The sequence below is a fragment of the Pieris brassicae genome, chromosome 5 (assembly GCF_905147105.1).
Source record: "Pieris brassicae chromosome 5, ilPieBrab1.1, whole genome shotgun sequence".
Taxonomy (NCBI): Eukaryota; Metazoa; Arthropoda; class Insecta; order Lepidoptera; family Pieridae; genus Pieris; species Pieris brassicae.
Genome location: NC_059669.1, coordinates 10,869,296 through 10,885,323, shown reverse-complemented (window position 1 = coordinate 10,885,323; position 16,028 = coordinate 10,869,296). Strand labels below are relative to the sequence as shown.

The 16,028-nt window shown below is 34.4% G+C and overlaps 2 protein-coding genes across 4 annotated transcripts in view; one reads left to right on the top strand and one right to left on the bottom strand.

The window, feature by feature from the left end:
* LOC123709630 overlaps positions 1 to 9,104 on the top strand; it is a 29,301-nt gene extending 20,197 nt beyond the window's left edge. Inside the window, exons 5-10 of the mRNA XM_045661085.1 lie at positions 540 to 634; positions 3,024 to 3,255; positions 3,327 to 4,444; positions 4,794 to 4,989; positions 5,442 to 5,659; positions 6,919 to 9,104. Coding sequence (XP_045517041.1) covers positions 540 to 634; positions 3,024 to 3,255; positions 3,327 to 4,444; positions 4,794 to 4,989; positions 5,442 to 5,659; positions 6,919 to 7,087 — 2,028 coding nt within the window. The 3' untranslated portion in view covers positions 7,088 to 9,104. The remainder of the gene's footprint in view (positions 1 to 539; positions 635 to 3,023; positions 3,256 to 3,326; positions 4,445 to 4,793; positions 4,990 to 5,441; positions 5,660 to 6,918) is intronic.
* Positions 9,105 to 9,408: 304 nt separating this feature from the next.
* LOC123710255 (transformer-2 protein homolog alpha) lies at positions 9,409 to 15,043 on the bottom strand. 3 transcript variants are annotated; one of them, XM_045662043.1, is made up of 8 exons: positions 14,834 to 15,043; positions 14,585 to 14,715; positions 13,798 to 13,942; positions 12,758 to 12,886; positions 12,061 to 12,236; positions 11,234 to 11,278; positions 10,917 to 11,080; positions 9,409 to 9,722 (listed from the first exon to the last, which is right to left on the bottom strand). In XM_045662043.1, exons 1-8 carry the CDS (start codon positions 14,849 to 14,851, stop codon positions 9,697 to 9,699), a joined length of 834 nt encoding a protein of 277 aa, XP_045517999.1. In that variant the 5' UTR covers positions 14,852 to 15,043; the 3' UTR covers positions 9,409 to 9,696. The 3 variants fall into 3 exon arrangements, with proteins under 3 accessions (XP_045517999.1, XP_045518000.1, XP_045518001.1); XM_045662044.1 differs by having other exon boundaries at positions 12,758 to 12,883; positions 14,834 to 15,042; XM_045662045.1 differs by having other exon boundaries at positions 9,409 to 9,931; positions 14,834 to 15,041.
* Between the last annotated feature and the right edge of the window lie 985 nt (positions 15,044 to 16,028).

The following is a 16,028-nucleotide window of genomic DNA, read 5'->3' as shown; positions in this document are numbered from 1 at the left end:
ACTATCTTACCGTCGATACTCTTGATAATTTGAATAAAACCAATGTTACTTGGTCCCTTCGGTAATTTGAAGTTGAAGGAATAGTATCTTGCTCGCCAACATGCGATAATTTGAAGTGTTTATCATTCTTTGTTTACATATATGTACAGACCTGTCAATCGTTTTTTCTTTGAACAATGATAGACGGAAGTCGCTTTTAAACAATTGTATTCAATTGTTAATACATAATAATAAATCAATATTTTTTTATCAACCCTCCCCTTACTTGTTATGTTAAACTCTTGATAATTTGAAGATTATCTCTAGTACCTTGAGCTTTAAATTATCGAGAGACGACTATATTTACAAATAAATAAAGATGACAAAAATCTGCGCAATAACATAGCGGAAATTCCATTTAATTACGACTGCATAAGATAAAAACACCGTGAGACAAAAACCCTGTTCACCGCACAGCAGTATTTGCTAAGTAACAGTATACGTAAACGATTAACGCCGCTGTTAGCGTTGAAGTTAATAGATGTTTATTTATTTTGCAGAGTGCCACATCAGTTTATTTGGAGTCGATGCAAATTTTGGAGCAGTGTCGACGAAGTAAAGGAGTTTTGGGAGGCGTCATTTTGTATAATAATAAGTGAGTTGTCCCTTTATATTTAACGATTTGGCGTTCAACAAAATCGTATCTAGCAAAAAATTCTAATCATAATAATAAAAGCCCTTTATTACTGTAATTTCTTATACTAGTACATAAAAAGAAACACTAATAATTAATCGGCAAGCCGGTTAATTTCTATTATACAGCTTGTCCTTGGACATAAGCCTCTAAGATCTTGCATTCTTCTCCGTTTCTAGCGTTACGTAGCCACATAGGGCCGGCTGCTCTTCGCACATCATCTTCCCATCTTTTTATTTGTCTTCCTAGTTTTCTTTTGTCAGCCATTCCGTCACTTTCTTCGTCCATTCATCTTTCTATTTTCTAACAAAATTCTAATAGTATATTCATAAAGTGAATTGTTTCTACAGAATCTATTATACCTTAGTAGCAATTAAAACTGTGTGATATAGTGAAGCCCAGTCCAGGTCCCAGGAGGCTCATGACCCCATGAGCCAACTGGTTCCGTTATCTATATTACTTGGCTCGACTCGGTCTTCTGGTAATTCTTTGGTTTTACAGCGTATTTAAATATGTATTAGAATTATAAAAATTGTACACACATACAAATACCTATTTATTACCTATTCAATCTGTGTTGTTGTGTCTGTGTTCTGTGCCTTTTTGATGACGTAAAAGATAAAATTCTTGCATGTTCCTTAAAGTCAATATCTGTTCGCTTGCAAAAATAAACACTCATTATTTAAAGTGAGTGCCGTAAGTTTCGGCATTTATTTTGGACTTGTCGCGTCTTGTTTATTTTTAGTTTGCGTGTTAAGGCTTGTTACACTGGAGGTTTTTTTTCTTTTGTACTGCTATTGTAAAATAAATAGGCCTAGAGCGACGTCTGTATCATTAAGACAAACAACAGTATACAACTGATATTTATCAAAATTGAGTGCTTGAAACATAAACCTCCAAATTTATACCTAGTTTTTTATTTTTGAAACGAATGCACACAAAAGCCATAATATTTTTTGATTAGAATATTTCATCATTAGAATGCCATTCCTGAGTTATTAATTGATTTATTGACACTTTTTTGCATACAGAAGTATAATACGGTAAATAATTAAATGAACGACTAGAGGCCTTATCGCTTTCGAGCAATGTCTTCCAGGCAGGATAAGAGTTAATTATTACTCAATAGGGAATATTAATAACAAATACCAAATATTAGTTGATTACGTTGGCATATTCAACCAGTGTTTAGTTTCTTGCAGCTCATGTTTAGCAAACATGAAATATTTTGACCACATACTGTGTTTGACCTTACCGTAAACACTGTATATAAAGAGTTCCCTTACTAATGACTTGTTTTAATGGGACCTTTAACAGGAAGTTTTCAAAACGGGTTTTGAGTTATTTATTAAGGAATTTTATTGCGTATATATTGCGTAATAAAGTCGTTAAGCATGTACAGTGATTTATTAGTATTATAAGTGACGTGTCCTCTAGTGAGACAGACAGTCTGTTTAACGGTTATTAATTAAATGTCAAACTATGAAGTTCTTTCCCTTGCAGTGCTCACGATTTACCTTTTCTGGTTGTAGTTTGCGGCATTTAAAGTTAGGAGAAATTAACCTTAAACCTATACAAATAAGCCTTATAGGTGCCCTGGTTCCTCTTGGAGCATATCTTGATATATTGACACTAGTCGCTGTAGCAATTGTATTAATTTGTAAAAAAAATAGCGCTACAACATTTTTAGGATCGGTTTCATGATCATTTGTCAATTTAATAGGCAAGAAGGTCTTGTCCTATGCCTGACACACGCCGTCGACTTTTTGGTTCTAAGGCAATCCGGTTTCCAAACGATGTTTCCCTTCACCGTTCGAGACTATGCCAAATCCCCACATAGAAAGATAGAACATACGACCTTAGGGATGAGAGTCGCAAGCTGACCAACACTGCTCTTTCATACAAATTACCATAGCACATCGTTTAATACATATTGATTAAATATTTACTGTAATCACTGTAACTGTACCTATACGCATAAATGTAACTTACATTATTAATCGCCGACAGTCACACGTCCCACTTTGCATTCTTTACATTTATTTCAATGTGATGAGAACACGTTTGAACCAGTAATAAAAATCTTTCAACAGAATATTGTTTTGTTTAATAATTCTACATATTTAAGTATAGTGAAGCTATTTGCGTGGGTTTGTGATTAATTTACAAAATGAAAGGCAACTTTTTTATATTACAGTAACGTTTAGTATGTAGTATGTAGATTTAAAGATTTTTTTAGTATATTCCGGGGGCTGATTTTGTATTTTAACTAAATAAATTAACAAAAACCTATCGTTTCTTACTCGATAAAATTTTAAAACAGTAGAAGATAAAATTAATTTGTTTACAGGATAATTTCAACTCAACTACCACCAAGTCTGACCTCATACATAACAGTTGTAGACCCGTATCGAATAAAATCTCCAGCAGAAACGCTCCAGACGGATACGCCTTTGCCTCTAGGATCCCAAGTATTAGTGGTATACGTCGGTAAAAAGACATACAGCAGTTTGAAGAAACAATCTAGCAAATTGCAGGACTTCGCTCGAAATGGAGAAGAAATGATTAACGGATTCAAAAAGGTATGTATATGGTCGAACAATACATAGCTTTCCCTAAAATATTCGTCGTTTTACTTTTCCATATGTTACAGGCTCAAGAAATTGAAAAAGAAAAAGTTAGAGAACACCCACAGTCAGGCATGAAAAGGGATAAGTCTTTATTATTCACAGCCGTGCCAGAAGAGGACCACACAATGATCTCGCCTCCAAATAGAGAGGAGATACCGGGAGAAAAAAGAAAGCCCAGTATGCCTGACGTCGTCCCGTTCGCGAACAAACCAAGATCACGTCCCAACAAACTCTCACTAAGCTTTAAAAACCAGAAGTCACTCGATGAAGATGTGAAAGAAAATGAAAACGTATTCACGGGACAGACCAGCGTATGCTCGACACCAATGGTCGAGTTCAAACGCTTACACGGAAACATGCTCTCCATCTGTCAAAATCTCGAAAGTCAGGAGAAATCAGACGTAGAGCCGGACGTTCTCAAAAACATAGAAAATAAAGTAGACGAAAAACGAGATACTGAAACGGTACTCAATTCTGACTGTGTAGCAGAACATTTTATTAACAAACCAGAACCTTTGCGAAAGCTGGCCAGTGTTACCGACTTGCAAGAAACGTTTAAAAAGATCTCTAGAAATGGTTCCAAAATCATATTGAAGTCTAAAGAGTCGCTGGATTTATCACCTCTACAACGGAAGAATCAAAACACCATTACAATAAATGATCCCTCCTTTCCAGTATTCAGAAATGATGGCATTGCGATCTCAGAGTCACTATTTAATCAGTATCTCGAACAGTATTATGCCGGAATGAAAGACAAGAAGGAAGAAAATATGTTTAACTTCAATCTAAAATTATGTGAACTGGACAAATTTCAAGATTTTGACTCCGAATTGGCGAAATCCCCTCAGCGAACGCCGAAGAAAATAGCTAAAGACTCAACAAAGACCTTGGCCGTAACGGATCAGTCTAGACGGAAATCTCTATCATTACCCCTGAAATCTCTAAATACAGAACAAACAGAAACAGATGTCGGTTTTAAGAAAAAGTTATCTGGTGTTCAGCTAACACCGCTTATGGAAAAATTGAGTCATCTAGCATTTTCAGACAAATCTAGTGGATACAGTAGTAGGGTTATGACGCCGTTGGAGTTACGCGATATTTTAACGCCCAGCTTAGAGAAACAGATTAACTTTAGCGAAAGGTAAGTTCCTCTCCCCGCTTACTCTGACTTAGTATAGTATGATTTAAAAGTGAACTTAGAAAATATTAATAGATAGCAAAAGATTTTCTATTATTTTTTAATAATAACATAAAATTTGAGTTTAAACATAAGCTGTAAATAATAAATGTTAATCGTTTGAAGCCTAGATTTCTAAACTTTATTTCTTTCTTTTTAAGTTTTTCTCTAATTTTCCTTCTAAATTTGGACTTCATACATTTCCTTCAAAAACATCAACGCGTCTTAAACACATCTTAATCTTTGTCTTAGCTACTATCGACTATTAACTATGCACCCAATAAATCTAAAAATGGACTTCTGTCTTGCGCAGTTCCAGATCGAAACAGATCCAAAATGAATGGGACAGCGAGTCTGATAGTGAATCAGATGCTGAAGGAGAAATGTTACCGGACTATACAGCTCACGCAGTTAAATGCGCTCTTTTTGTGAGTGGTCTACACAATATGGCGCTGTTGGCGCTCATGGATGTTGAGGCAGCTAATGATCCAGAAACTATTAATTCCTTGGTAAGAATTCAATTCAGAGAAGTTGTTCGGATTAACACCTGCAACTGGTTTCAGACAGAATACAAAATACCATCCGTATCACCTCGACGTCCGTCGTTCCACTATGTGGCACCAGCTGCCCACAGATGTATTTCCGAACCAATTCGACTTAAGGTCCTTCTAGAAGAAGCCGTACCACCTCTTAAAAGGCCGGCAACGGACTTGCGAACCTTAAATGTGAGTGTACGGCGGTATCACTTAACATCAGGACAGCCTCCTTTTCGCACTCTGTTATATATATTTAAAGAAAATTAGAGTTCATTAACTTGAGAGTTCCAAGGTTAACCTAAAATAATTTAGCGTCTTGAAAATCGCTACCCAATTAGGCTTTACAGGTTTGTTAGTTGGTTTAAATTAATTATATGAATAGTAATTTAAATTCGTCTAGAACTGACTATATTCCTGTGTTTCAGTGGGAAACTTCACTTAACGCATTAGGTCCAATCGAGCAGCATTGTATAGACCCACTTGTGGCGGGACCGGAAGCTCACGACTACAGCTACTTGATGCTGGATCCGGATTGGGGAACTGTTAAGAAAGGTGGTCCATGGGCAGCCATGGACATTGCGACTATGGGACTCATACACAACGAATTCGAGGAAGACAGTGACACCTCGGAGTTTATATTGAGGTAATAATAAGTTAATAAGCTTACTTCTAAATAGCTAGAAAAAATTAAAACATAACAATAGTTTAAAACATTTAACATGAATTAAAGTGAATTTATCTCTCGACTCGACGTTTCGTGGTCATTTGACTGAAACAGAAAAACTCATTGTATGAGTTGAGTTTTTCTATCAAGAATTATGACGATCATTATTAACTAATTGGGCCTTACAGTGCGTCTATTAGACTGTTAGTGTATAAGGGAGCGTTCAAGTATTACGTAAGTTGTAAAACGTTACGATGCGGGGCGGGGATTAAATTACGCGTTATTGTTAATATTATTTTCCACTTTCCAGTACTTTACACCACATAATGGTAAGTTTTAGGTATAAAGAGTCACTAGAGTTCGTCACGAAACGTTTTACTATTGGATACAGAAACGTTACGGCGCGTTTCATGGGGGGGGGGGGGGCAAGAATCTCCAAAAACAAATTCGAGAAAGCGAGTGGGTTTCCTTCGTTCGTTGTACATATCAATGTATAAAAATTAAAGAATGTATAAAATTACGATAAAAATGCAGTTCATAAATAGACGAAGAGTATCTTAGAGAAGCGTTCCTTTCAACTATACTTGAAATAGTATTTGTATTAATAATTGTCATTATATAGAAAAAAATACTTTCATAAATATTTAATAAATGCACTTGTTATACCTCGTTATGTAAATTACCATTGGACAAAAAATTTCTTTTTTATTAGTTTCGGCGCGATTGGTCTTTCGAGAACCAGTTTTTCTTTGGGACCAAGGACTTTCCAAAAATACATGTTTAGTAATTTCATTCCAAAAATAAATGTTCGGGAGATTTTATTGGTCTTATATTCGGTTGGGAACATTAAGTTTGATATTTGAAAAGTATTTGTTATTCGTTTTTATTTCGTTTATAGCGCGTTCGGCGTATTGTATACATTGATTAGTGAACCTGTTGTTACCATGGTTACGATATTACTGTATAAAAATGACAAAAACTTTTATAAGATTATAATAAAGATTGTATCCTAACGAAAAAAAATAACACCAGGCAAAGCATAACAATATTTGGTCTGCTAAATTAATTCAATTTGAATATTTTTCGGAACTATATTGTATATGTTAATCAGGTCTCAATATAAATCGATAAAAACAAAAACCAACTTCCTTTTTTATCATCGAGATTGAATTTAGTATCGCTGAGAATGTTGCTGCTAGAACCTACTGTACTGATAAAACTCGTTTATATATTTGCAGGAGCGAAGACAGTGTAGTATTAGGAGTGTCCTGTGGGAAATCGCAAATTTTTTACCAAGAGAATGGCCAGAGACAGCCCGGCCTTCCTCCACCTTCTGACATTCTCGCGACTGCTCCTCTCCGCGCCAGACGAAGATTGCACAGGGACCACTCGGCTTTAATACTGTAGATTGGATTTACAAAAACATTCCCACCAAAGTGAGGTAAAAACTTGACTCGGAGGATGCCCACCCGAAAATATGAATGACTTAAAATCGGAACATATGAATTGAGAAATTTTTACAAGATATCTCGAAACCAGTTCAATTTTGCAGAGAATTTTTAGAAATATGACAATGATATATCAAAGTCTGAAGTTACTGGAACATATTAGTTTTTCAAAAAACCAAATCAGTATTTTAACATAACATCACGACTCATCAATTTTCCAAACACAATTTATTGTTGTGGTAATAGTTATTTATTACATTCCATTTGTAATTAGTATATTTTATTGAAGGTATTTTTAATATTTACATTCCAGACAATATTAAAACCATACATTACTTTATATTTACGATATTTATTTCGGCTAGGAATTGTTATTTATGAAAAAATGTGTTAATTGAATCTGGTGAATAAAATCAATTGAGTATTTGCTCTCAAATATACTACTTAACTGTGTGTTTAATCGACAAGTTGTTATTTGGAGAGTTTTGTGTATTTGGATATTAGTAATGTAGATAGTATAGGATAAAAAAATTATTTCACTAGGAATGTAAATGTTTGATTTTATATGACTTGACTTCCTTCCTATAGAAATACTCTTAACGTAGTTTTAACCTATAACAAAGACCTTAAAAATCTTCTAGAAATGCGTAGTTTTCTTGGTCTTTGCTTACTGTTGTTACTCGAAGCTAATTTTTGCACTTTATCTTTGTCAAGAGATGACTCTTTCGCACTCTTTTAATTTGTCACTGGTTTTACTTCAGATGACAGTAACTTAATGATATCCTCCTCAAATCTCTTTTCAAAGGACGGTGCACCATATACCTATGTAGAGTAAACAGGATCCGTACATATCTTTGATGCCATCTAAAAATGTTTATTTACATTTGATAGTTTTATTGCAATTCGTCCGATGTTTTGTTATGCAGTAATTCCAGCCATTTTGTAACGTGAAAATGCTATTACTAGCTTGTTCCGGCCATTCTTTATAGCTAGTCTGCTCAATCTTGCAGTCTTGTAGCTTTATAGTTTAGATTTAGTTTGAGGCTAAGAATGATATATGCGTGCTATGCTCGCCTAGTAGGTTTAATACGTCTAGGACATGATTTTTTTAATACTTATACCAGATTTTAACGTCCCATTGGACAGACTATCAGAACTCACTAAATTTGAATACTACGTCATGTCAAATTTCACAATAAGCTCCAAGGTGAACCAATTATAATTTTGAAGTACGAAACATGGCAACCCTCAGTCGTGTTATTTTACTTTTGCCTACAGGCTACAACGTCCTTACCATTTCTAGTTATTACTATTTATGGTTGTTTAAGGCATTTTGTATTTGTACTTGTAATGTTTAGAATATTATAGTTTATAAAATTTATGTTTAATTATTTTGTTACTGCAGTATTATGTTGCATTTCTTAAACTGCGCGTGTTGAAGAATTGTTTGTAGAATTTATGTTTTTTATTTATACTATTTATTATTGTTCAATATTAGGGTGATTTACCGTCTCATTGAATTTTGAACCTAAGATTGATATGTTGATGGTGCAAAATTCACTGAAGCACAAACTAAAACACCATAATGTGTGAATACGAAAAACATCTGCCCCTAAGATTCAGAAACGAGAATGACCTCCGTACGTCAAAAAATTATCGGCTACGGGAAGTCGGATGATCCTGCATCTCATCTCAGAATCTCACTCGTAGTAACAGATGAAAGCGCTAATCGATCGTGACGGTTGTCGGAATTTGTTAAGAAAAAATGGTTTGGTTTGTTATTAAGGTTTTGCTAGAGAAACGAGGCGTCCAAAATATAAAATTATAGTTTTCTACTTCGTTCTAAATCACCGCATTCCACGTAGAAAGAAGTGCCAATTATATGCTATATTTATTTATACTTCTATACATAGATATTTTAAGAACTTGAAAACCCGATAGTGAGATTTTTTGTTAACTTGTATGTGTACTGAGAATAAAAGTAATAAATACATGAGTTTTTAATCTACCCTACAATGAAATGCTTCTAGAAATACCGACTAATGCTAATGATAATATCATACATAAATAGTTTTCCCAACTACGGCTCGTATTCGAAAACGTAAATCTCTGTGGACTACGAAACATGTCCCCGTCAGATCCTTAACGTTTTTGGGTACTGGCTAATAATTCTTATATAGATAGATAGGGCGAATGTGATCATCCGAAGCCCTTCATAATAGACGGATGGGATAGTATGGAAAGAGCGGGTGGGCAGAATGAACCATGAAGAGCCATGACTTGGAAAAATCATTATTTATTAACAACTCGTTCACAAAAGTCTACACTAGAATGCAATATCACCAAACTATATATAATTACATCTACGGAATCGAATAGAAATACGCACGAGTCGCTTAAAAAATATCTGTGTGTGTAAACGTATGTAAAGACTATGATCTGAGGGCGATCTTCCGTGCTTCACGTGATCATACTCTTTTAATTCGCTCAGGCAACGTTCGGCGCAGTCCGGCCACCGATACATTTCAAACATTCAAAACTTCAACACAGTTAGTTTTTCAAGGAACTTCATCCTTTACTTCTTGTTTCAATACCTTTTCAAACAAACAAAATCAATATTAGCTTTAATGTTAATCTTTATTAGAAGTACATCTAGTGGCGTCTTAGCGCTGCTTACAACTAGGACCCTCATCGCACCCGCACTCAGTGCTGAGCCGAGGACAGGTTCAATAAATGCAATGGCCGGCTTTGGGTGCTAAAAGTTATGGCTGAAGTGACGTCACGTCGCGAACCTAATACCGACCTGCAAAGTCAAAAACCCATGTAATACACGATACACGACGACACGCGACTATTATACTGGAGACGGGGCATCGCTATGCTATATCTATATACTTTAAATATATACATACCAACTTTTACTACAATATATATATGTACCTATATGGATAGATATGTTCATTTTAACCAACGTGAAGACTGATAAGGCAACTTTTAGTTCTAAAATCTCCAGCAACCTGAATAATACTTACCTTAAGTGTAAACAATGCTTAGGGTGGTGGAGATCTAAATTATTTTGGGGATTATCATGTGAAATGGTTAATTATAGTGTCAAAATGCGATTAACAATTAAAATATAGAGCAAAGGGAATTAATTATTGAGATTTTAAGAACAAAAAAGCACAAAATCTTTCAAAAACATTTGTATACTTAGTTAAAATAAGAGTCTGCGGAAAGAACACCATTACCTTTTTTTATATTGACAATGCTGTTATGTCATAGTTCTCAATAGTTACTATGAAGATTTAGTAATAACGGTTTTTTTTTAATTTTTTTATACAAATATTGTTCGTAAGTTTTGTCGCTTTCAGTCATTTAATGAAGATGCAATAATCAGCAGTACTCTAGAACAATTTCACATTCGCTTATTAAAAGTGAAACAAATTATTTTGAATACATCTAATGAGTATACTTTTGGGTAATATTTACAAAATGATAACTATTTCAAATTTTATATAATAAAGTATTTAACCTCGCTTTATATTTATTATAGAAAATCATTACATTAATAGATTTTTACAAATTCGGTAAATCAAATTTCACTTTACAGCCATACAAAATGGAAAAACACTTCATTTATTACCATGGTTATCATTTTGTAAATTAAATAGGGACCTCCTAACACGAATTTTTAGTCTCCGTTAAAGAAATGTGTTATATATATATATATAAACAATGTCAAAATGTCAGAGTACCGCTGCTGTAGCGACAGATAGCGTAGTACTTACGTGGCGAGTAGGACCGCTCCCTCTCGTAGCGCCGCGACCTGCGGTAGTGCGGCGACGGAGACCGGTGCCGGTATCCTCTCGCGTAGTAGTCTCGCTCCCTGTAGCCGCCGCCGCCACCGCCGCCTCCGCCACCACCGCCGCCGCCACCGCGGTAGTAGTAGTCGCTGAAATTTGTGTACATTGTGAAGATCCGTAATCACACACTAGGCGAAATTGCTTCTATTGAATTAATTCAGTTTCATGTATATTTCAAGTTATGTTATTGAAGTCCTTCACTATAAAAACCTCGCTATATATTCCTTTGGGAGTATACTCACTCTCGGTCCCGACGTCTTTCATAGCCATTGTCACCTCGGTTTAAACTGCAAAAGAATTGTAGCTTAAGAAAGACGAAGGCAAACAATAAAAATAACCCTTTCTGTCTAAAGGTCTACATATTCAAATTGTAGTGGAGTATTTTAAATACATAAAAAAACAACAGAATTTTATTTTACATCGCTATATTAGTTCACAAATAATAATCAGATAACTATTTTCCTGTTAAAACCAATTATTATTAACAACTGGTATTTTGCATAATACACGGAAATGATTATCACTACGAAAATTCAACAATCCACAAATAACATTTATCTATATTTTATGAAAAATGACAGATATAAGAGATTTTAAATATATTATAATCCAAAGCGGACTGTAAGGCTTGGAATAGAAGTTCATTATAAGTGCAAAAATATATAAAAAATTTGTTCATGCAATTATTAAATAACTGTTTCGATTAGAACGATATTATACTGTAATAGTAGGCCTTTAGTGAGCTGACCTTCCTTCAAGTCGGCTCTCTCTAAATCTACTCAATTTCTCTTCCAACAGTAAGGAAACTCGTAGAAGAATGGATTCATACAAGCATTTCTATGTTGGTTATATATATTTTAAATGGTTCACTTCTTGCGTAATGAATATTTTATTTAAATTCAGTACATACGCAGACTTAGAAAAACACGAAAGAACACAAAAGTTAACTAAAATTGCTCATCAGTTCAATTTCCTGTACATATTACCCATAATATTCATATAAAACAAAATCACTCTATTGTAACAACAGTATTCATTTAATCTATTTTTACTTATATTAATTACTTACTGTGTAGGCTTGCCCATATATATCCCCGGTGTAGGAGTATGTGCTCTTTGTGTGATTGAGAAATCAACCCTAATCCGTCGGCCATCTATTTCCATCCCAGTGCACTCATTCTTTGCCACCTTAGCATCCTCTTGCGACTCAAAATATACAAAGCAGAATCCACGGGAACGGCCAGTCTAAAAAGATAGGATTAAGACACTTTATATTATTATATTTATATTTCCTTGTTATATCCGGAGGTTGTTACAATGGTAAAGACATAAAGAGACATATTCTGAATAAAAACACAGTTTTTACACACATACCTACTCAGCCAATATCAATAAACAAAATGTGATTTATATGAAAGCTATGTTTTTGGTGGCAAGTCTAGGTGCAATATCTACATGATATTTAAAGGAATTTGGTACATAAAATTTGCTATACCTGATCTCGGCATTAAGTAGCTATAATATACTTTTTAGTTAAGGAACTAGAAGATTTACAGGCCCAATAGCTAAATAGTTGTTACCACCAAAGGTCATAAATGAAATCTTACATATTATACCATAATTTGAATGTAATTTACATACATTATAAACTTTTAATCAATGACAAGAAGATCAAATTTATGAACTTGTCTATTATTTCCTATTAAATTTTTTTATTTTATACATAAATTAAAAAAGGATATTTAGTTAATATACAATGTACATACCTTTGCATCAATAACTACTTGAACTTTATCAACATTCCCAAATTTGGAGAAAATGTGGTGAATTTGTTGTTCGGTGGTGTACAAACTTAGCCCAAACACACCCAGACAACGGGAAGGTGTTGGGTTCTCCTGAAAACATCAAGCCCTAAAAATTGTGGTATGGATATAACACAGGCTAGACTCGTGTCTTTAAAACATATTAGCCTGTGTAGTTTCTGTTTTGTAAAAGAAATCACCACTAATATAGCCTTTAGGCACTTAAATAAGTTGCATAAAAGTATAAAATCTGTACTGTTTTCTTCTAAATGCATGTGTAAAAAAATTTTTGAGTTTCAGACAAAAATTTAAAAAGCTGATGCTTTACAAAGATATAGAAAATTGGAAGAACTATCAAACCAGTTTTATACATTCCCCAACACTAGGATGAGACTTGAGACTAGTTTTACTGAGCTTAACTACTCAGAAAAATAATACCACTATGCAGAACACATTCAAAATTTATACGAAAATCAAGGCATCTGAAACATCAGGCTGTTCCCACAACCAGTTCTTCTTAATCTCGACTATCTGGGATAAAAGAAAGTAAGGTTAGAACACAATTCTAAAATACAATTTTACATTTCTACTCAGTAATTTGTACTATATAACCAACTAGATATATCACAATTAATCTAAAATGTTACAAGTACATACATATAAAAAATTATTTCAAATACATTTCTATTTTAAACCTTCAAGGACGTTTTTTCATTGCTCAGCAATGGATTCCATTGTCAAAAAGCTATTAAAAATTTAATAACTTTACTAACACATGGTTACGGCTCATTCTTCCTATATTGTGTTACCAAACCAGTATTGTCAAAAATATGTTCCTTTTGCTATTTTGTATGAAATTTTCTTATAATTTTATGTAATTTAATTTTATTTACCAAAATTTACTGTTAAGAAATATTGTTGCTATGGCAACAATACAAATAGGAAGCAAGCATCCATTTTAGTGAGCAAAGAAGAAACGTCCGGAATCTATTCAAAGTACTAACCAGACTCACCCGGTCACCAGTATGCCTGCGCCTGGATGACATAGGGCTGTGAGAGTGGGACCGGCCTCGTGAATATGACCGGGAGCGAGAGCGTGAGTAGCGGGTTGAGCGATAGCGACGTGGTGACACGGAGCGGGAACGCGACCTAGAGCATCACCCATATTATGGACCATCACATGGTACTAATAAGTACCTTAATGACATAGTAGACTTTGGCAGTTGCTTCATGCAAAGCTTAATATGTTTTTAACCAAAACTTAGGCAGGTTAAATTTACATTATTGATTGACACAACACAGCATTGTTGGTTATGTTTAATACAATGTTTGTCATTTGTATGAATATGAATAATTTCTGGTATTGAGCTATAAAATCACTAGCATTTTAGTAATCATAAAATTTTACAAGCCTTATCACCAGTACAATGTTAATGTTACTGATAAAGATGTTGTTTAAACATCAATTTTATTTCCAAATAACGGAAATGCTGTTGAGTGATTTCAAAGTTATACATATTGGCAAACAAAAACTGTAAAAACCAATTATGTTTAAGTTGTTTTCAGTTCTATAGTATAAAGTGAAATCTTAATGTTTGAATTAATACTTCGACTTGTCATCAAATTAGCTTTTGAGAATTGTTTGACCGTTGCGCAATTTGTTGCCTTGACAGCGAGGTTACATCTATAAAAAATGCTACGGAAATGTTTAACAGTTCCAGGCAATATTAACCGCTTCTGTCTAAAATTTGATTTCAAATACATGATGTGATTGGAAATCAGCCGACTTACGGGCTCCTATATTTTCGACTTGACGATTTAGGCGGGGGAGGTGTTCTAGACCGGCTTCTGCTATGGCGAGACATGGCTGGAGGCTTTGGTACAGGCTCGCGAGACCCATTTCGAGTTCTAGAGCGGCTTCTCTGAAATAAGCATTGGATATTGTAAAATACCACGCGTTTAAAGCCGCCGGCAAAATAACAATTGAATTCAGGGACAGTAGCTGAGTACTATTGTGTCACAAATAATTATTATTCTTACCTCTCGATCCGACATCATGGAAAAAATCAAATTAAATAACAATAAAGTAATGAAATACACCCAATTATCGCAATAAAAACTAAAAACTTCACAATTATAAGCACTGCAACACGGGTGCCGACAACGCGGTTTTCGAGAAAAACAAAATGGCGAAGATTGGCGCCGCGCGGTTTACAACTTGCAACCACGGGCGGTAGGAAGTAATTGGGGGAGGGGGAAACTACCGTAGTCACAGATGAGAATGTTTGTATCTGTCAACCAAATTTCAAACACAAACATAAGAAAAATCGGAATACAGAGTACGAAAGACATGCCCTGAAATGAGCTAAATTATGATTACGACTATATGAATCTATTTTTTTACTTGAAACTGGCATAAAGTTAAAACCATTTCCACAATATAAAAAAAGTCTATTTTGGTTAAAGTCGACGCATTTTTAACTGAGACTTCGGGCAATTATAGACATTAACAGTAATAATGTGCACGCAATGCAACCCGTTATCGATACTGTCTTAGCTAGCACACGAGGACTATGCGTCATCAAACTAAGTCTAAAGTCAAAGGATCATGCATTTAATATTTCTGATGTTGAAATCCTCCTTCACAACGCTTTTGATAATGTTATTCAAGAAGGCTGGTCCAAATGCGTAAGGCATGCCGAGGAGCTGCAGGATAAGGATTTAAGTAAAACTACTCAAAGTGATCAAGCACTACCTCAGATAAGTAACCTACAGGAAGATGACACAGATGGGGAAGATACAGACAAGGATTTTTAAAGAACTGAGAAATAACCCTAGACAAGATAAAAAACAGCCCTGTTCTGGCCACATTACGATCTATACAGTATTTCTATGATTACGTCGAAACATTTTTTTAAAAATATTATGGCAATGACTTTGTGCCAGTTTCAAGTAAAAGGTTGGGAAACTACACGCGAGAAAAAATTAACAAAGACATCAAAAGAAAACAAAGGGATATGCTAGTTTAAAACAAAATATGTACATAAACATATTACATCTTAATATTATTATTTATTTATGAAAGAACGTTCTAATACAAGATTTTAGTCGGAAACGGAACATGTATTAATTGTAAGGAGTACAGAAAGGAGGTGCGGTCATATTGGGAACAAGAAAAGAAAATATGGTCACGGGTCAAGGTCACCATTATCTTCTCCACACTCACAAATATTGC

Bases quoted from the DNA above. Each gene is read 5' to 3' on its own strand.
- LOC123710255 (XM_045662043.1), bottom strand. The intron at 13,943-14,584 runs GTAAGTCGGCTG...GTGATGCTCTAG, and splicing joins AGTCGAAAATATAGGAGCCC to GTCGCGTTCCCGCTCCGTGT. The intron at 9,723-10,916 runs GTAAGTACTACG...TTGTTTGAAAAG, and splicing joins GGAGCGGTCCTACTCGCCAC to GTATTGAAACAAGAAGTAAA.